The 20,778-nt window shown below is 39.7% G+C and overlaps 1 protein-coding gene across 1 annotated transcript in view; it reads right to left on the bottom strand.

Annotated features, from left to right (window-relative positions):
* The window catches only part of mrpl11 (mitochondrial ribosomal protein L11), a 60,310-nt gene extending 39,972 nt beyond the window's left edge, over nt 1–20,338 (bottom strand). Inside the window, exons 1-2 of the mRNA XM_017408472.3 lie at nt 20,210–20,338; nt 1,279–1,457 (exon numbers count right to left, since the gene is read on the bottom strand). Coding sequence (XP_017263961.1) covers nt 1,279–1,401 — 123 coding nt within the window. The 5' untranslated portion in view covers nt 1,402–1,457; nt 20,210–20,338. The remainder of the gene's footprint in view (nt 1–1,278; nt 1,458–20,209) is intronic.
* Nucleotides 20,339–20,778: the final 440 nt, after the last annotated feature.

Consider the following 20,778-nt stretch of genomic DNA (forward strand, 5'->3'; position numbering starts at 1 on the left):
ATCTCAGAGCAGATCCGTTTTATGATTTAGAAAATCCTATTTTATACACTTGGCAACTGTTTTAATCATTTGTGTTTGGCTGTGGGGTAAAACAAAAACAGTTTTGCTTCTGTGATGCAACAAACTCAGAGTTGTTTCAGTTCTTCAGCTTGTAAGACATCACTTTAAACACAGGCCTAAAATAATGGTGCAAACTGCCAGTGCAGATAAGAAAAGCCTAATGTCATTATTTATCTCCTTTCTTTAATCCTTACATTTGCATTTTTCTGAAATATTTCTGCCGGCTTTTGTTCACGTCTCCTCCCTCCTGTCTGGATGTCACCATTAAGTCAAAGAGATGGATTAGCTGTGAGAATTGATCTGGTTTCCAAGTTTGCAGCAGCATTTGGGGCTGATGAGTACTGTCCATTAAAGAGGATAACTAGATCATTTGTATGTACAGAATGAGCCACGCAGCTGCTTTCATTCAATATCGAAAAGGACAATCAACCTTTAATAGCGTAATGGCCACTAAAGCAGGAGCAGATTGCTGCTTTATGGTGTAAAATTAAAATAAAAATTTTACTAGAAAGATTAAAAAAAAAAAAAAATCTCAGTTGTGTGATTAGAAAGAAACATCAGCAGTCAAGTTACAGAACAATTATCTTATTTACTACAAATATTAAATTAGCCTTTGTCTGAGGATTGCTGACTTGTCTTATTATTGTTTCCAGCTAACACATACATTTTTCTGGCTGGAATTGGCTTCAGTGGGGAAGAAGTTGCAGTGACGCATCCCTGAGCAATAAAAACAAGACAATCTCAGTTGTCTCTGTGGAGCAATTGAAGCAGAAACAACACCACAAGAATTTAAGACAAAACCTTCAAACGTTCAGTCCCATTTCATTTACCGGCTTGTAAAGAGTAAGACTAATGTGCATGGACAGCTGCTGTTGATGGAGGTGTTAGTGTCTTTAGCCTGGAAACTGAGAAAACAGCTGCACACACAGGCAATGTGTGGCACAAACCTGAACTTGAAGCTGTGCGACTAGAATAAGAAATAAAACCCTGGCTATAAGAGGAGATGGAGAGGAGATAGGTGCGTACAGTCAGGGGAAAGGAGGAAGTCTGTGATTGGCAAAGTGAAAATAAGAAAAGAACAGGTTGTCCCACGGCTAATGAAAGCCGTGTGGGAAAGGTCAGGTAATAAAATGAAGCACAGCTCCAACAATTAAGGTAACACTTGTGATTACTTCAAGCAAATAGACGGAACAAGAAGTAAAATTGCAGGTAATTTACCTGTCCCAGGATGGGGCCCAGTGGGGGACCGGGGACTGCTTGTCCTGACCTCACTATAGCTCGGATTACGTTGCCTGTATCCAATTTCTTCACAGCCTTCGCTGCCTTGGAGATCTTTGACATCCTGATTTGTCTGGAAAATCCTAAATCTGCCTCTGAATTGACTGAGAATCCATCCACTGCAAAAACACAGAGGGGAGAAAAAAAACAAAAACAAATTAGGCTTCCAAGCATACACAATTGCAACAAATCATTCACACGGTGGGCTCATTAAAACATCATACACTCAAGTCAATTTGAATACCCACAGGCAAAACACGTGCCTTTCCACTCTGCGGCATGGCAAGCAATTAAAAAAATCTTTGCCTTCGATTGTCACAGCAAAAAGCTGATTTCCTGCAGCTGTTTTTATTTAGCAGTTGAGCGAGAAGCTTGCGTCGTTGTTGAAGAAAATTCGAAGGAGTTAGAAGCCAAAACACCCGTGTTGTTTCACCTTTGTTTCAGACGGGCCACCACTGAGCTGAGTGCTTCAACAGTGGTCAAGGGCAGATATACAGAGCAGGGCTGGAAATGTCATATCTATATGCGAAACCAAAGAAGAGTCGGCTTTTTCATTCGGCCTTTAAGTGCATTCGCCAAATTAGGAGTCAATTAGTGGAGTGGGGAGATCGGTCTGAACTTGTGGCCCTTTCTCTGGAGACATAAAAGCAGACCTATAATCTGCAGCAGGAATAAAAGTGATCCTGACGCACAGAGCTGTAAAAAATGAAAGAAAAGAAAAGAAAATGAATCAATGACCAGAGCCAAGGGACAAATGCACATTTTAAGGGTTGTGCCTTAAGATTCAGGGGGACCCTGCATTCAATAAAAGTAAGTACTTGAGGCGAGAGAGGGGTCCGGCAATGATTCATTGAAAGCAACAGAGTGTATCCAATTAGATCAACAGAAGAGACAGAACCATAAAGCTATATGGGACCTCATGCAGCTCTGAAGCAACAAACACGGATAAGCTACTCCTGGGAAAAAAAGAAAAAAGAAAAAGGAAAAAAAAAAAGATTTTATCTCAACTAGTGATTATCCAGCAGCCGATAAAGTGCAACCACCACGAGGTAATATTTGTAAGGGCATTAAGGTGATACGCACATCATACAAACAAAGAGAGAGGGGGAGAGATCCAAACAAAATCAATTCAGTCTGGATTCTCTGAATGGAAATCTTCACAATGCAACTCCAACACGCCGTTTCTCCTCAGAGGTCAATTTCACGCTTCTCACCCCATGTGTTCGACGGTTTCATTTGAGAGAAATTACGCTGTGCTCAGGTCAATTCTGGAGCCTGTTAGGAATGCAGAGCCCGAATGGACTAAATCTGAACTTCGACATACCAATTTTAGTCTCCAACAATGAGAAAAAGTCTGAACAAATCCATACCTGGAAAGCTAAGCTAAATAAGCAGCTCAAAGGTGAATATACAGACGCGGATACCCTTACAGCTCAGGGAAACAATGCTTCATTTCTCATGAAAAGTGATTCAGTAAAAAGCAAATGTAATATGCATCTGCATGCTTTTAGTTTATTTTACAAATATATGCTAAAACAGTATGAACAAATTTGTTGCTACCCATAAGGGGACCATTAATCCTCGCATTACAGTCATGTTTCAAACTAAGTGTCTGACCTTAGTATCCCAGGTAAATGAGTATTTTGGTAATATTGTGAGCACCACATTGAATGGAGCAGAAAAAGCAAAGGCAAGAGCTTTCTGAGGAGCTCAGAAAAAAAATTATAGGTATAAATGTTAAAGATAAAGGCTAGAAAATAACCTCCAAGCAGCTTCACGTTCCTGTGACCACAGCTGCCAATATTATAAGGTTCATGGGAATGTAGCAAACCTCCCAGGACATAGGCGAAAGAGAAAATGCAACCCCAGGTGTGGATGGTAGAAAAAGAGCCAAGGAAATCATCCAGAACCATTAGAGCCAAACTCCAAGGTCAAAGTACATCACTTTCTGATCGCTCCATCCGTCGCATTATGAATCATAATGGGCTCCATGGAAGAAGACCCAAAAGGGCTCCACTTTTGGCAGAAAAATCACAAAAGAGCCCACAGGAATTTGCCAAAAAAGCATGCTGAAGAGCCTCAAAGTTTCTGGAAGAAGTTTCATGGAATGAAAAGACAAAAATCTGAGCTTTTTGGCTCCGGCCACATTAGTTGTGTTTTCTTGACGACTGTGAAAGAGTACTGACATATTCATCTATGCCTGGAAGTGCTAAAGAAACAAAACAAAACAACAGCGTTTTGAAACGAAGCACAACATTTTTGAGAGATGTGGGAAAAACTGTTCAGACCAGGACTGAATGTTCAGTTTTGTTCCAATTTAAGGAAAAGAAAATAACAGTTCTTCAAGCCGGAAAATGACAGTGTCACGCTTTAATGAACCGCAGTCTTTTTCGGAGTATGAATAATAAAACTGCAGTTGCCTCACAAAATGAAATCACTCATCACAAAGCTAAGCAGTGAGCGCTGAAGAAGAATTGACCTACATAAGGCATCAAAACTGAGCTCGCTGTGCGTTTCCTCGCAGCTAAATTTACATTAGAGTCAATGGCAACAGAAGGTGGAAACATTGCTCGAGACAACAGAACGAGGCTCGGTCAGAGCCGGGTTAATGTTCTGTTCTGACTAATCAAATCAAAGCTCCGCTAATGTGAGAGGAGCAGACAGTTTTAAGCTCATCTTCAGGCCTTTACTGGCAGCAGCGCCGCCGCTAACAAGGAAGACACAGAAAGAGCAATTTGTTCAAGCCGTGTGTGAAAGCAATTTGTTCAAACATGTTCTGATAAATGGCATGCCACCAACGCAGCATTTCAACTATAAACGCAGACTGGAGATGTGAGCCGTGAAGAGAAAAAAAAAAAAAAAATACATGCACCAATATTGTTTTGAGATCTTTCATATCTTAATCTTACAAACAAATGTAATTAAAATAGGATTTAGAATAAAAAAAAAACAGAATCAGAGCTGTACATTTGTTTTGTTTTTTTTAAAAAAAAGAAAAATTGACAATAATCTGGAACTTCTCAAGCTCCACTGCAGCTTTCCTGTCAAATAAACCATCACAAGTGGAAACATCATCCCTGACAGAGGTAAACATGTCAATAAAACTGAGCACAGAGGTAAGAAAAGCTGGAGAAAAATCCCACCCGTCATGAGGATGTGCAGTTCTGCAGCAACGATCATCTGAATCTACACTTTCCTCGCAGAAAAAACCAGCACATTTTACCTCAAAGATTTCTGCCACAAAGCACTAATAGCAGGTTCTGTTCTGGGTATTAACGTAATTCGAACCAACTGCCTTTCAAGGAGACTTTGAAGAAATTAATGTGTTTGCTATTAAAATTGTGCGCTTTGTTGCACCAGTAAATCTCACTGCCGTTTGTTGTTAAAGCTATTAGGTTCACTTTATTCTTAATTAGTGGGGGAGCTGCAGCTGCCATCAACCAATCTAAAGCTGTAGTTTATTTTAAAAGTCAAGGTTACAGATATCGAATCTCTATAAAGTGACATTTTTGAAAAATGAACAAATTGGTCTTTAAGACTTCTCTTTGGTTTGAAAGTCCCAGACTGTGCTCGATATAAATGGTACTGATATTTTATCAGCCTGAGGGAAATTAAGTCGTCGTCTTCTCCTTTCTGAATCTTTTTTTTGCTGCAGTCTGATGAAATAAAAGCTGAATAGTAATTAATTTCTTTCTGGGATCAAGCTTTCAAGCTTTTGTACCTGCAAAGTCTTCAGAAGGAAGACTTGTTCAGTAACCTTTGTCACACACGGCCGTCTCTTCTTCGCATCTCTGACAAATTAACATTTTTTAAAAATGGTGGGAAAATAAATAAATATATTTTTTAAAATTCCCAACTTCACTGACTCTGAACCAAACATTTTCATTTCAAAGGAACATTCTGGAAAAAAAAATGCAAATGGAACTCCTTTAGTAAAGATTTCTTTTTAAATTTTACCTCATCTGAGCCCCTTTATGCAGCTGATCTCGACAGCTATTCACCGTCTGTCCTGAAGCACCTCTGCAGGCCACCAGGCAGTCAGGCTCACTGAAATCCACCCCGCGCTTGCCAAGGTTTAGTGCTAACATTAGCATTTATTTTAGGATGTGTCAGATTAGGGGCCAAAAAAAGTCAGCGTACTTATAACCCTCAATTTGACTACTTTATATTTCTCATTCCTTCTGTGTCATTAAATTGTGCACAGGCATAAATTTATTATTCCCATGAGATGAATCCTGCAGACCTCTGAGCTTTTGACTTTTGATGCAAAATCACCTGCAGATCAGAGCTTTGTATTTATTATTACATCCATGAGCCGGTGTCTTTTTCTTTATGAATATGACCTTTATGGTTTGGAATAAAGTGTTTAATGACTAAGGAGAGGACTACCATAAAACTTCATAGATATATTTAATCTGCCCCCGATTTACTGGATGTCTTTCAGCAGTGAGTTGTTAAATCGGGAGCCTTACTGCTGAAGGACGGCAAACCTCCAAAAAATAGTGAGATCAGAGAACAATTTTACAGCTTTTGAGCAGTCAAGGAACTAGAAAGAAAGTAGAAGGTATAGAAATAAAAATAAAACGTTAGAGAAATCTGGGGAGCACAATACCACCGCACAGCAAGGCGGTCGCAGGTTCCCAACCCAGCTGAGGCCTTTCTGTGTGGGTTTTCTCCAGGACCAGAAACATATGTGCATGCCCCTTTTACACGGGCTCTAAATGTCCCAGCTCTTCTTTATAGAGCCGAGCTCTATAACACGCACAAAGACCGCTGAAGACTGCTGAAGATAAACACCTGCTGCCCCCCACAAACCTGCGCGGAAAAGCAGGTAAACAAAATGGACGGATGGGTGGAGGTAAGATGAAATCTGTCCCTTCCGTTTAGAAAAATCATAGAAGTCTGTAAAACTGGATTTGCCAGTGAACATTATTCTGGAGACATCGACACCCGGACTCATTTATCCTAATTTTGAGTCAGTCGCACCACAGCACTCACCTCAGGGATCTACAATTTTACACTCCAACCTAATTAGTGGCAACAAAGGTTTGTCAACCAGAATCAAAGGCAAAACAACAAAAAAATACACTTCAAGTGGTTTCTCACCAGATATTTGACGCAGTTTTTGTGTCCTTGATGTTCCTGAGTGATAAGAGTATCTAGCGACGAACGGTCCCCTAAATCCAGGTCTTCTGTGTCTGTTGTGTTTTTGACGCCACATTTTAAAACGGGAGTTTATTTGCTGTGAATGGCATCAAAACAGTACACAAAGTCACAAAGTGACCTTAATGGATGAGCAACTGAATTCAGTCTTGGAGAGCGGGCAACAGATTACTGTTTTGGGCTCAAACCCGAGAATCAGTAACGTCTAAATAAATTACTACAATTACAAAATAACGTCTCTTCAGCAGCGGAAAGTTCAACTAATTTTATTGAAAATCAGTCTAATTCTGAGTTGGAGGAGTGCTGAGGAACTGTCTAAAGCAAGAAAAGGAGAAAAATGGTCCAAAATTATACAAATGTTCAGGTTTCCTATCTAACCGTTAGAATGACACCAACATGAAGGTCTGATACGTGATCAGGTCAATGTTTGACGTGATTTTATTGGCTTTAAACACAATACCACTGATTTTATTGAATATTAAAGCAGATCTCAGATGGTGTCTAAACTCTTGCTTCACACCTGGTGTGGTATTGACCTTTTTCTTCAGCTCCTCACTGAAAACACAGCTGTTGCACATAGACTGCAACAATTTTACTAATCTGTGCTCATGGTTTCCTAAACTGAAGAAATGGATTGTCCTGACCTCTACCTGACTCAAAGGCTTCTTAAAAAACACACAAAACATGCAAACATCTTAGAAATCTTACATTTCTGCAGCATCTTACGAGCATACCAGAAGGTCCACAACCAGAAACAATAACAGCAATTTAACTTGCCAAGTTAGCAAAAACGTGAAAAATTCTGTTCTTTATTTGGTTTTATTGTGTAAAGAGTATGGACCCAGGATCTAAGTTGCCTCTCTGTGAAGCATTAAGTGAATTTTTAAATTTCTTCTTTTGTTTCAGACCACACGGCAGTGGCATTCCTCTATGAAAGTGGCCTCTTCCATCAAGATAATGCACCTCGTCAACAAATGTTTAGAGACTGTTCAAATAGGATAAAGATGAGTCCTTTTTAAAAAACGCCAGATCTTAATCTGATCGTCACATCTGCAATGCTTTGAAGAACACATATAATCCGGTCTGCATCTTAAATTGAAAGTATGGTTCCCATGGTAACACAGGCAGAGTCTAAAGTCGGTTTTGCTGCTCACACCTCAACAGGTACTAATGAATCAACAAGAAGACGAGTTATTTTTGTCTTCTCGTCAAAAAGGTCGGCTTTTATTTAAGGATAAAATACAGGATGAATCAACTTTTTAATGGACTACAAGCTAAACAAAATAACAATGAAGCTACAAAATAATTTGATTGTCTAATTTCAATTTTCTATTACTTTTAAAGGTAGAATTAATGATTTTTTTATTGGTTATCCGGCATCCTTTCGCTGTCGGCCACTCCGTTTTAGTTTGGCTCCAGCATCAACGAGGGAACAATATTTCTGCCTGATGATGTTTAAATGCATTTTCAGTCTCATTCTGCTTTCTGGGATGTCAACAGGAAAAAAAAAGAAAAAAAAAAACAGGATTTAATTTGAAGTGGTGAACATGAATAGCTCCAGGGCAGGTTGTATTTAGAGCAAATTTCTGTGATTTTTTTTAAGTTAAAGAGAGAAATTTTCCTGAAAACTTAAGAGCTGTTAGAGCAAGAAGGAGAAAGTTAATTTATCATTATGGGGCAGATAAATGGATTTATGTTATTTTCCATCTCAGCTCAGGATTTTATTTGATTTCGTATGTTTGAGCTGCTCTATATTCTTATTTTCTGCGACTTCCTTTGCTCTCGTGCGTTGCAATAACATGATATCTGCAGCTAAGCTGATAATTCCCCTCCCCTAATTAGAATGATTTAATTTGACAGATTAAATTCATTCTCGCGAGTTTCCACCTGGGTTTGCTCAGAAACATGAGATCCATTACTTGATATCTACTGTCCTGAGGGTGCAATTTTGTCATAGTCTGATAGGAGCTGAAATATTCTTATTCTCGTCTTGTAACAGTCGCTCGACAGACCAAGACGTTCTTCTACTTCCATCTTGTGAAACGAACAAAAAGAGATTAAATGTCAGACCCCTTCTCTAAAAATAATTTTTATCGCCCATCCTTAATGGCCGTAAATGTAATTGCCTGTGTGTGTGTTGACGTTTTGTTAGCAAAATATCTGTCTTAGTAGCTGACTCACATACTCTGAGCACAAACAGTTTGAAACTTTGGCATGAAAGCTGGTGGGTGATGTGCATTTCTTCAAGGAATGCTAATTCCATCAAGAAAGAAGCATTTCTTCTCATCTTTAATCTTTTATACAGCTTTGGGTTTAAAAGTCCATCTACTGGTTGTTTTCACCTGTGCAAGACGTTCAGCTGGGAGATGAATTCACAAGTTAGTGCGCGGCTCTTAAGATGGTCTCCCTGAAGCGCATTTAAGATGGAAATTTTGCATTTGCATATTAGAATTACAAACGACGACTTGGTGTTTTTGCTCATCTCTGCAGAAAAGTTGGAACACCATTAAGAGCTTCATTAAATAATCTGTGTCCTTCGATTCATAAAAAGCACTGAAGCTGCGTTATAAAAGCACAATAAACAGCGCGGCGGAGGCCTTCGCTGGCAGCAGGGAACCTTGGGAAGTCGCCTCTGTTGAGAAGGCACCGTGGTATGAGTTAGGAGCTACAGATTATCTGCAATCAATGAGGCTTTTTGCAGTGACCAAACAGAGCAAACGTTCTGCATTGCGATCATTCGCTGAGCCGCTCAAAGCGCCCTCAATAAGATCAAGACATAACATCAGATATAAACTTATAGATAGCCAGTCACGTGACGGCGCCGTTCCACCACATTAGTATTCAGCCCATCAAACTTCGGCCCTGGAGCTATTGATTGCTGAATGCCAAGTGCTAAAGGCCAGTCAAATAAAACGAAGACTCATGAAGAGCCTGAAATGATCCCTCAAGACCAAATGGAGGGGACACACACACAACCTGGTTTAACCTCCATTTTAGCCCACAGGTCTCACGACTCCCAGCTCCGGGCTCAGCTGAGCATCTCAGGATTAAACATCTCATTACTTCCTCGATTTTAAGTTATAAATTCATTTTACACCAAACAGTCTGATGTTACATCAAATCTCAGTAGCTTTAAGCTGCGAGAGCTGCTTTGCATCAAATCTTCTGTGTACAGTCGGGGGGTGATTTCACTTTAAATTCACGTTTTATGTTAAGGTGATGCTCTTACTGTGCAGACGAACATTTAATCACCGTTTTAGAACTGCAGGGGGAATGTTGTCAGCGTTCATGTTTTACAAACCGAAACACGAAGAGCCCCATTTCACATGCAGAGGATCGACTTCAGCCCGCTCTGAGGCTGTAGGCAGAGCAACAATGTTTTAGACGCGCGTCTTGTCTGTTAGCAAAATATCTCAGGCACCACTGGATGAATTTGGATCCAATCTAACTCAAGATGGCCACCACAGCAAATTGACCTTAAAAAAAAACAAACATAAAACTGCCTGCAACTCAGTAGATTTTTACAAAAAGTGACTTATAATTTCTTGTTGTCCAACACATATTCTGGGTGTTACGAGATTCCACTAATTATTTGTTTAAAATTTTGATATTAACAGTTTGAAGGCAACTGTGTCTGTCTGTTAACAAAATGTCTCCTGAACCAGTGGATGGATTTTAATGAAACTATCAGAACAGAAATCCAATTCAAGATGGCTGCCACAGCCAACTGACCCTATATGTGGTTCATCATCATTCACAACATTATCTGAGCATTTCTTACATCATATAATTTAGTGCATAATGTTATTTTATTGCTGCCCAAAACATTTTCAGTTCAAGACTCTGAAATGAGGCGGTACTAGTATTAGTACTGAAGAAGATATTTCACCAAAAACAACTAATCTGGTGGAGAAACAAAGCATAAAAATACCTCCTCAATGATGTGAAGAAAACTGATTTTTCAGCTCCTTTGGTAGTTACACACTGATCTTTGTATCCGTCTGCGATTAGAAACACCAGCTGAAACCAGTGTGGAGCCAAGACTTAAAGGTCAGAGAGACGGGTTTGATGGGAAGGAGCCGAGGCAGTCTTCGTAAGGCAGTTTTTTCTGCCCAGAACTCAGTATGTGGTGCCATTTAGTGAAGTCCTAAAGCCGCTCAGCGGGACACCAGGCTGTGGTCAACGTCAAATCTGTCCTCAGCTGTGAGACTCTGGTCAAACAAGCAATTTTCAACATGACCAGATACCATCTAAGTATATTTACTCTCATCATTAGCGTTAAATTAAAAAGCTTAAGTATTAATTCATACTGTGGGAGGAGGTAAGATGAAATCGTCTGTTTTTCGAACCTCAACACAACAATTATTAAAGCTGCTGGTTTTGTCTGAGCAACACTTTATAGAGTCGAACATAAAGCCAGTTTGAGGTTTCAGCCTGAAATCAGATTAAATATTTGTCTATAAATCTTTCTTTTTTACTGTTAAAAAGATCACTTCAGCTCTGGTCTGTAGACATAATCATTAGCAAGAATGTAAATAAACTATAAGCAATAATTAAATACTACAAACAATTATGGATCTAGCACTCCCTGAAGGAATGCATATCGCCCCCTGCTTTTCATCCCAGAGTTTTATCCTAAAATCACCTTTTGCTTAAAAACAATCAAACCTTGAAACTAACATTATGCACAACCTCCTGCCACATTGTAAGATGTGAATGACTCAACTCCAACCGTATCGATGTTTGGTGCAATATCTGTAAAACTGACTGCGTTCTTGTCATTTTTGTGTCTAAAATGTTAACCAACTGTGGCGCCATCTTGAACTGCATTGACTCCAAAAATAGAAGTACATCCAGTGACTCTTTTCTGCAAGTTTTGGTAAAATTGGTGCAGTGGTTCATAAGATACTTCAGTAACAGACAAAAACATCATGAACTGCCTTCGCCTTTCATTGGTCGGTGATAGTAACACTTTATGTAATTGAACACAGTGGTGCAGTGGTTAGAGCTGTCCCCTCCCAGCAAGAAGGTTGCAGGATCGATTCCCAACCTGGGGCCTTTCTGGTGGAGTTTACATGCTCTCCAATTTCCTCCCACAGAACAAAAATATGCATGTTTTTGTTCTCTACCATTGTCTCTAAGTGTGTGAGAGCATTAATAGTTGTTTGTCTCAATGTGTCCCTGTGAAGGACCTGCAACCTGTCCTTGGTGTCCCCCGTCTCTCACACAGTGACTGCTGGAGATAAGAACCAGCTCCCCATGACCCAGAAAGGAGAAGCAGGTAAAGAAAATAAAAAGGCAAGACATCTTCCTCAAATCGGACTAAAAGCAAGTCAAATGAAACTTTCAGCTTTGATTTAAAACAACCAACAGTTTGATTAGTTGCTTGTTCCACAAATTATGAGTCTATCACCTCTGTTTCTGAGCCTGGATCTAAAGATATTCAGAAACAAGAGAGAGGAAAAGTTAAAACCCCGGTAGGCTGATCGATGACTAATGCTCAGTGATAAACTGGAGGTGTTCGGCTGGTCGTGCCCGAAACAACACTTCATATTCATCATGGAAGGACATGCACTGAAAGTCCTCTAAAGGATATGAAAAGATGCCGCTCAGAGAGAATAAAAACAAGCAAAAAAAGAACAACAGCAGTAGTGAAACTGGTTGTCTGTTAGCTTTAACAAAGGAGAGATGTTTCTAAAAACTCGGCTCTGGCAAAATATTTTTAAGCGTGACAACTGGAGGAGGAGATACAAGTGTTGGGCCCAACAATTCAGGAAATAATTGGAGAGATTGCAGTGACAGGTGTCCAGTCAGATGCTGGAGTTGAGCGATGCTGCTGCGGGCGCATCACTTCCTGAAGCTCCTGACACAAACAGTGATTCTCTGCCAAACACATCAGGGACTCCAGCATCCATCAGTGATGCACTCACGAGAGCGCCAGCTGCACAAGTCGCTTTCTACGAGCTCATGTTGGAGAGCTGCTCTGCAGAAGCTTCAAATTAATTCACACAGATGCTCTCTGGTCTACAGAGTCTAAAACGATCTTGACTTTTGTTTTCCCACCAATAAAAACTCAAATAAATTAGATTTTAATCGTTACGAATCCAGCAAAGACATATTCTACATTTAATCAGATGCTATGTGACTGAGCGTTTGTTTTACAACCTACAGAGTTTTCTAAGAAAAGAACAAAAGCAAAATGTTGAGAAATATCAAAATTCAGTGGGTACAAATGACAAAAAAAAAGGATCTGGAGGCGCCGTCTGACAATAAAAACAAGAACCACGAGGTTAAAAGCAGCTATAATGTTAACCAGCACAAACTCATGAAGCTTTTATTCTTTAATACGATTCATACTTGTATGTTAGTGTATTCCTAAATCAGTCTTATGATTGTTATAGTGTCTTTGAAAGCTATATTTATTAATATTTATCCTTCTTAGTACATTATTAACTTATTCTTGGTAGCTATTTACACCAGAGAGCGGCCCCTGATTTCGTTTGGTTTTATAAAATGACAAAACGTCTGATTCTAATAAAAAAATTTAAAGTCCAAGCATTCCTTGAAGGAACACATATTTCTCACTGCCTTTCGCACCAAAGTTTTAAACTAGAATAGAGTAGAACAGAATAGAATAGGATGTTCTTATTGTCAATGTACAGAGCACAAAGAAAGATCAAGTTATGTAGAAACATTTGTTGTAGTCACTTTAGTCAAAAATAAATTATGTGTGATCTCATGCAGTCAGAGTGTGAGTTGGGGAGGACTCTCAGCTACTACCACACTAAATTGCTGTAGAACTGACTGAGTTGTCGCCATTTGTGTTTTTGCTAAGGTCGCTTAGCTGTGGCAGCCATCTTGTACTGGACTGACTCCAAAAGTTCATCAGTTGTAAATTAAAATCTGTTTCTTTAAAGCTCGTCACGGGTCATTAAAATCCCTCCGGTGGTTCATGAGATATTTTGCTAACAGACACACATAAGCAAATAATATTACTGCCCGCCTTTCGGCCGCAGGTGAAAATAATGAGAATAAACTGTTTATAAATCGTCTCCTGAAAGAAGACAAACTGGATTTAATACTAAGAAGCAGCAGATTTAACCAAATAACTGTCTATAAGTTAATGGTTAAACCTGAAAAAGGCTTGAATGGCACAAACTGAGGACAGGTTAGTTTGAGAAGTTATCCAACAGTCTGACACGAACAGAAAAGCAACGAGCAGGTTGGATTGACTGTAGGACGTTGAAGACATTATGAACAGTTTGTTTGTTTCTCTGTTTACTCTGCTTCCTGGCATACAGGGAGGCCTTCGTCTGAAACCCACCAGAACATTCACAGTTTTCAACACATTTTATGCAAACTGCTGCAAAGAGACGCAAAAGTGCAGCTTTGCATCTACCAATATAACAGAACACTTATATATAACAAACATATGGCTACTTATTTCTACAGCAATAAGAAATTAATTCCTGCGGGTTCACTAAGCAGCAAAAGCATAGAGAGGCCTTTATTTGAAGAAATGCATTTAAGTTGTAATTAAATGAACAACAAATTGCTTTATGTTCACACATTGAAGTCATTAGGCTGCTGTTTTGTTTTAAAGTAATACAGGAACAACTTAACAGGCCTACGCAGGGTTTATTTGTCCTAGCATGTAAAAAAAACAACAATTAAAATGTTAACAGTGTATAACAATTATCGCCCGCCACTGAAAGCAGATGATAATGTTTTCACGTGTCTGTTAGATTCCAAAATATCTCATGAACCCCTGGACAGATTTAAGTGAAACTCTCTGAAACTGATTAACTTTTGGAGTCACCACGATTAAAGATGGCCACTGCAGCTGATCAACATTAGCCAGCGCAGTCGGTTTTGCAGACATTGGAAAACAATTTAACATGGTAGTAGCAGAGAGTCATTCAGAGCACACACTCTGAGCGTGACATGAGACTGAGCAAAACGTCATCGTCACGGCAACGTGACTGATAAGACCCTAGAAGATGTTGGTTTTATTTTAAGGGTGCACTAGTTTTTGCAGTTGTGTAAACATTATTGTTTTGATAGGAAAGGCTGCAGACTCTTGAAGATGAAGCAGACAAATATTTGCCGTGTCATAATTTTAACGCGCAGAGGTCACACGGAGTCTGTGTTCTCGTGTTTGCTGCCCTCTGCGTTGTCCCTGATGGTTAGAAATCCTGACTGCTGATGAAGCGCGCAGCTATCACTGCAGCTCAGGATCAACCCAGGTCCGTGCACCTGAACAGAGACGACTTCCAGCCAAAACAACCTGCATCTACTCTTCCTGCTTCGCTGTGATCAAACCCCAGAGAGGCTGTTTTCTTTACAAGCTCCTCTGAATTACATTTGCCTCCCCGAGAATCTTTGAACAGCACGGCAGAACGTGCTGCAAATAAATAAATAAATAAAATACTCGCACATGAAGCAAATCTTAATAAAAACAACAACAACAAACGAATATAACAAAACTTTAGCGACCGAGGAGTCGCATGCGATACTCTGACTTCAGATTGGTTTTTGATATATTTTGCAGACAGGTACGTTGATTTTTTTTATGATGTAGTAACGTACAGGTGTCAGTGTGTTCTGGTATCAGAGCAGAAAACGCATCAAAACAACTCAAGAATAAAGGCAGAGTTAAATTAGGAGCTCAGCCGCGACTCGAGACAAGATGTTTCAGGTTTTAGGCTGCTGCTTGTACGACAGGAATGTGCAAGAAGAAGATAAATTCATTCTTATTGCTTGCAAGACTTCTTTACGTTAAGGATAAACAGCAGTGCAACGAGAGGATGAGAAGGAAATTGGGTTTGATGCAATAACATTTTTCCATGAGTATGTAAATTCCTTTGTCTGTACTGTTAAAATATTTGAAACCCCTGGACAGATTTTAATAAAGCTCCTGGAAAGTAATCATCGGATAACTTTTGAAGTCAATCACATTCAAGATGGCAGCCACAACGAAGTGAGATTATCAACACACAAAAATGGCTTTAACTTTATAACACTGGAGCTCAGATTTAGTGTGGTACAGCTACAAATCTGTGATTAATCGCACGATTATACCAGTCTGTTTTAATTAATTCATCTCTTTAAGAAAAGCTTTTTTTTGAATTTGTAGTTCAAAAACAAGCCAAATGTGAAGGCTGAAACAATTTTAATGAGCTAACATCAATTAGCTGTGGCGGCCATGTTGAATCGAATTAACTCCACAAGTAGACGTACATCTAATGATCGTTTCCTGAAAGTTTCACTAAAATACATCCTGTGGTTCATGAGATATTTTGTTTATTTTGTTATTGACTAAGAACTTCTGCAATCCATTAATGATCACTCTCAGCTACTTCTAGATCAAAGTTTTGGTGAATGGCTGTAAAATGAGCCTAGTTTTAGCCATTTTTGTGTTTCTGAAGGTCAGCTGGTTGTGGCAGGCATCTTGAATCGGGCTGACTCCAAAAGTTAATCAGCTGTAGATAATATTTCTAATGAATAGTTCAAGAGAGCTTCATTAAAATTTGTCCAGTTGTTCGTGAAATATTTTGCTAACAGAAACAGGCAAAAATAATATGGTCTGCCTTCGCCTTTTGGGCGCTGGGCAACAAAAAAAAAATGGTACATTTAAGAGTTTTTGATGCGCAAATCTGTTGTCATGTCCTGCTTCAGTCATAATTAAATCATAACAAGTCTTGTTTAAAGAATATTTGGAGGTTTTTTTATTTAAAAGTGCACAAAGAAAGTAAAAAGATGAACAGAAAAACGTGTATCGAATGTTCTTTGTCTGAAAGTCAAAAAAAAAAAAAGTGGAGTTGAAATAGATTTAACCTTCTCCATGTTTTATGTCTGTAGCCGTGGAGAAGAGTGTCCTTGTCCCCGGTGTCTCACCGAGTTCAATAGAACGTGATGTTTTAATGTGGGTGCAATTGAGTAAAAAGCTTTTCTTTTTTTCCAGGTAAAACATTATGATCTGTTGCTAAGAGAAATAGAGAGCTTTATTAATGCAGTTTTAAATGAGATTAATTGTGTGTCAAAAGCTTTACACTTTATTAACTTTCACCAAAATGCTCCATTTTTTTTTCTTTAATTCTCTCTAAATGAGTCCAAGCACACACCCCAATAAATATTCTCAGCAGTTGTTTTTTTGAACTTGTAAAAGCAGCAGAAGTTCATAAAACAATATTAACATCAGTAGTTTTGTTTTATCAGCCACAGCTCTCCTTCAGTTGGTGAATTAATGGTGTTACTTATTGCACACGACGGGGTCCAATAATATTTCCCTCTAATGTTCTGTGCAGCAGAGCAGAAATGTAGTCTTTTTTAGAATCGAGCATTAAACACTGAAACAATCAGCAATGTTTCTGATTTTATCAAAGGATTTTTTTTTCCCCCTCTTTTCATCTCAGGAGTTGTGAGCAGCTCAGGGGAGATAATTAATTTCTGTCACAGTTTTTTTTTTTAAAGTAGTCTTTCATGATTTGCAGCAAATTATTGACTGAAAAGCGGAATTAAATAATTTAACTGATTCAGTTTTTTCCCCATTACATGCCTGTATTGTCACTCACAGGTTTGGATTTACTAATTATTGGATTACAGAGTTTTATTCAGGTTTCGAATATCGCCCGCCCTCGAAAGGCGAAGGCGGACAATAATGTTTTTGCCCGTGTCTGTGAAGGATTTATGTTTATCTGTTATCAAAACATCTCATAAACCACAGGAAGAATTTACTAAAACTTTCAGAAAGTAATCATTGAATGGACCTCTACAACTACCTTTTTCAAAATTACCTTTTGGATTCAGTCCAATTCAGAATGGATGAATTTATAGTCACTTTAAGATTATCCTAGTGTTAGTAAAAGATGTAATATTTGTCTCAGGTTTTAACTTGCATGTATGTTGCTCCTTTAAATACCACCTTAAGCAGAAGTGTTTATTTAAAACATCCAGCCACAGTAGATGTTGTAAATATCAAAATAACCGGATGACAGTGGGACGGTCCTCTCTGGTTGGGAGTGTCTCAAGAGAAGGAGGTGAAGTATCTGGGTTTTGTTCACGAGTGAGGGAAGAATGGAGCGTGAGATCGGACAGAAGGATCGGTGCAGCTTCTGCTTTACTGTGTACTCTGCACAGGTCTGTTGGGGGTGAAGAAGGAGCTGAGCTGCAAGGCAAAACTCTCCGTTTACCGGTCGACCTACTTTCCTACCCTCACCTTTGGTCATGAACTTTGGGTAGTGACCGAAAGAACGAGATCTGATTCAGGCGGTCAAAAATAGTTTTCCCTCCCTCAAGGCTCCGTCGTACTCCATAAGAAGTCTGTTTGCTGCCATTTAGTTGTGAGACGATAGTTTTCACACACACCTTTCATAGTTCATGAAACACTCGACTCAGAACTCCCGGGAAGCTCCTCCTACAGCGTTAAAACGAGTTTCTTCCCACCGGCTTCTAAACTCTCCTGACCTTGTTTTGTTGGAACAGTCGTGAAGACGGCTGTATTTTCTAACAGCCTCGGCCAGCTGCTTCTCAGCGGAGCGGAAGAAGCAAAATGGCGCCATGAAAGCTCACCGGCTTTTCCGCTTAAACACACCTACAACAACCTCTGATCAATCACACAACACTTGCCGCAGCAATTAGGCCAGGGCCTTGTGTCGTGAAGCTGCTACGAGAACAAAATGATGCAAATTTTGTCACACAACCACGTGAATGAGAGCCGAGTTTGTGACTTCTCATGGAGCACGACTCCCACTTCAAAGATAGCGTGAGAAGTTTGGTTATCCAGGAGAGACTGAGTACAGCCGCTGCTCCTCCCCATTGAGAGGAGCCAGTTGAGGTGGTTCGGGTATCTGGTCAGGATGCTGCCTGGACGCCTCCATTGGGAGCTGTTCCAGGCATGTCCAACTGGGAGGGGAGCCCAGGGAAGACCCAGGACACGCTGGACAGACTATGTGTCCCGCCTGGCCTGGGAACGCCTGGAAATCCTCCCGGAAGAGCTGGCTTAGGAAAGACAGTCTGGGCTTCCCTCCTCAAGCTGCTGCTCCCAAGACCCGACTCAGGAGCAGCAGCAGATAATGGATGGATGACAATTATCCGTTTTTTTGTTCCACAGTCATCAGAAAGTTTGTGTTCCTGCCAATAAGGCAGACTACATTCTTTTAATATAAACTTTAGTATATAGTGTGGACCAAGATATTATGTTTTTATTTTACCAGTCTGTATTGGAGAGCTTAGTCAGATTCCACTGAATGACTAAAAACTCAGCTTGTTTATTTGGTAAACAAAGCTATGAAAGACCAGCTCCTGCAGTCGATTTATGAGCAGTTTGTTTTCAGAAAAGCTCAGACGATATTGATCGTCCATCACATATCCTCTGCTCAGATTACAAGCTTTTGCCCTCTGGTAGGAGTTCCCTCTGGTGGATTTATTCGTTTGTAAAGCTTTTTTTTTTTTACTCCTACTTTTGTCTAACTTTCAAACAGCCCATTTGAAGTGTGAAGGATTGTACAATAAAGTATTTTTAGAAGTGCCAAAGGATTAGTGTCAAGGCTCCGTAATTACTACTCTTTTCAACATTTTTGCCCTGTACCTCACTAAGTAGCTTTGAAAAAAAAAAACAGGAGTAAATTATGCACCAAAAACATGTGGCTGGATCAGGAATAGCGTACTGTGAGCTTTGGTAGAGATACGTGACACAATGAAGACAAAATCTGTGAGAAAAAAAAGCCATTTCAATCAATGGGATTTTGGCAAAAACCCACTGTGTCTCTCACTACTACAGGACTTGTGTTTTTCTCTAAAATGCAGAGAGCGAACGCTCAAGCCTCCACAGACTTCAGTTCTATTTTAGCTCAAAATATTCTCCTCAAAACCAGAAGTGAAGGGTCCTAATAACTCAAAATAAACAAGTAAAACATAAAAAAAAACTCACATGTACGACCGTCAAAGCCTTCTGCTGCTCATGAATCAAGAATCTTTAGAATCTGACTTGTAGTTTTCACGCAGCGACTGTTCGTTTTAGGCTTACTGTCTGTCTGTCTTTAACTTGGCAGTCAGAGAGTGAGAGTCACCATGGTGACCACAAATCAACCACTGTCAGCAGCTTTAACATTTATATTGATCTTGGTTCTGTTACATGTCCTAAATGGTTTATACATAAAAATGAGGGCACTGTTTCTTAGCTTAAACTGTTATAAGATTTTGTTGTTATTTTGGACACCCTTTAACAATTTAAATTTCAAAGTTTCTTTGTCTTTGAGCATGCGCAGTGTGTTCCAGTTGCTTCATAAGGCTACATGTGACCAATGGGAATGACGTACAAATTATTAAAGTTGTGATAATTTCGACTGAAACCGTCAAGCCATCCTACTTTTAACTTTAACATAAATTAGAATCGAGTTGTCTGACAGCCACAGCTCAGGTTTTATTCCAGTTTGAGTGATTTGTCAATAATTACACACATTTTAAGGTTCATTTGGGTTTGCTAAAAGGCACAAAGCTATAATAAACCTCCTGAAATGTATCTAGGACCCGTCTTTTATAAAATAAGTGACTCCCAGAGCAGCTGCACTTTCACAAACACACAAAACAACAAGGAGCTGTTCGGAACCAAACCTGACGGTCAAAACTGATCCAAATCTCGTTGCCAGGTTCAATATGCAATGTGTTAAACTCTGCTAAATCCACAGAAGTTTCGATGTTTTCATACCTGTCGCTTGTCGGGAACCTTCACGCCGTCAGCAGCATCCTTCAGGGCGCAGACATCTTTGAAAACACACAGCGACGGTGTCTGCGGCCGCCAGTCCCAGCGCGCCCCCTGCTGGTCCGGAGGAGCAACTGCAGGAGGGAAAAATGAACAGAGGGCTGCTTTACCATTTATTTATTTATTTACCCACGCACTATTAAACTTTAAATATTGATTCAAGCAAAGTAGAATAAAAAATGTGCACATACCTATAAGAACCAGCGTGCCTGGCCTCATGACTGGCATTTTAACTCAGGGGTGGAAATTAGCACCCGCCACCCACCAAATGCGGGTAAATATTTGAAGTGACGGGTGAATTTGATCAACACACACGCCACTGTGGCGGGTTGGCAATTTAAACAGAAAAGGTGTTATTTGTCCTCTTGACATATAGGGGGCAGCAATGTGCTCGAGTTGCTGCTGTTACGTCGAGCCGCCTTCCCCCATCAGATACGGTTCCCCCTGCGTCTCCGTAAATAATGACTTATCTATTAACAGAATTGTTTAGAGGGGCAAATATTTCTCATTAAAAA

Source organism: Kryptolebias marmoratus, linkage group LG9, assembly GCF_001649575.2.
Source record: "Kryptolebias marmoratus isolate JLee-2015 linkage group LG9, ASM164957v2, whole genome shotgun sequence".
NCBI lineage: Eukaryota > Metazoa > Chordata > Actinopteri > Cyprinodontiformes > Rivulidae > Kryptolebias > Kryptolebias marmoratus.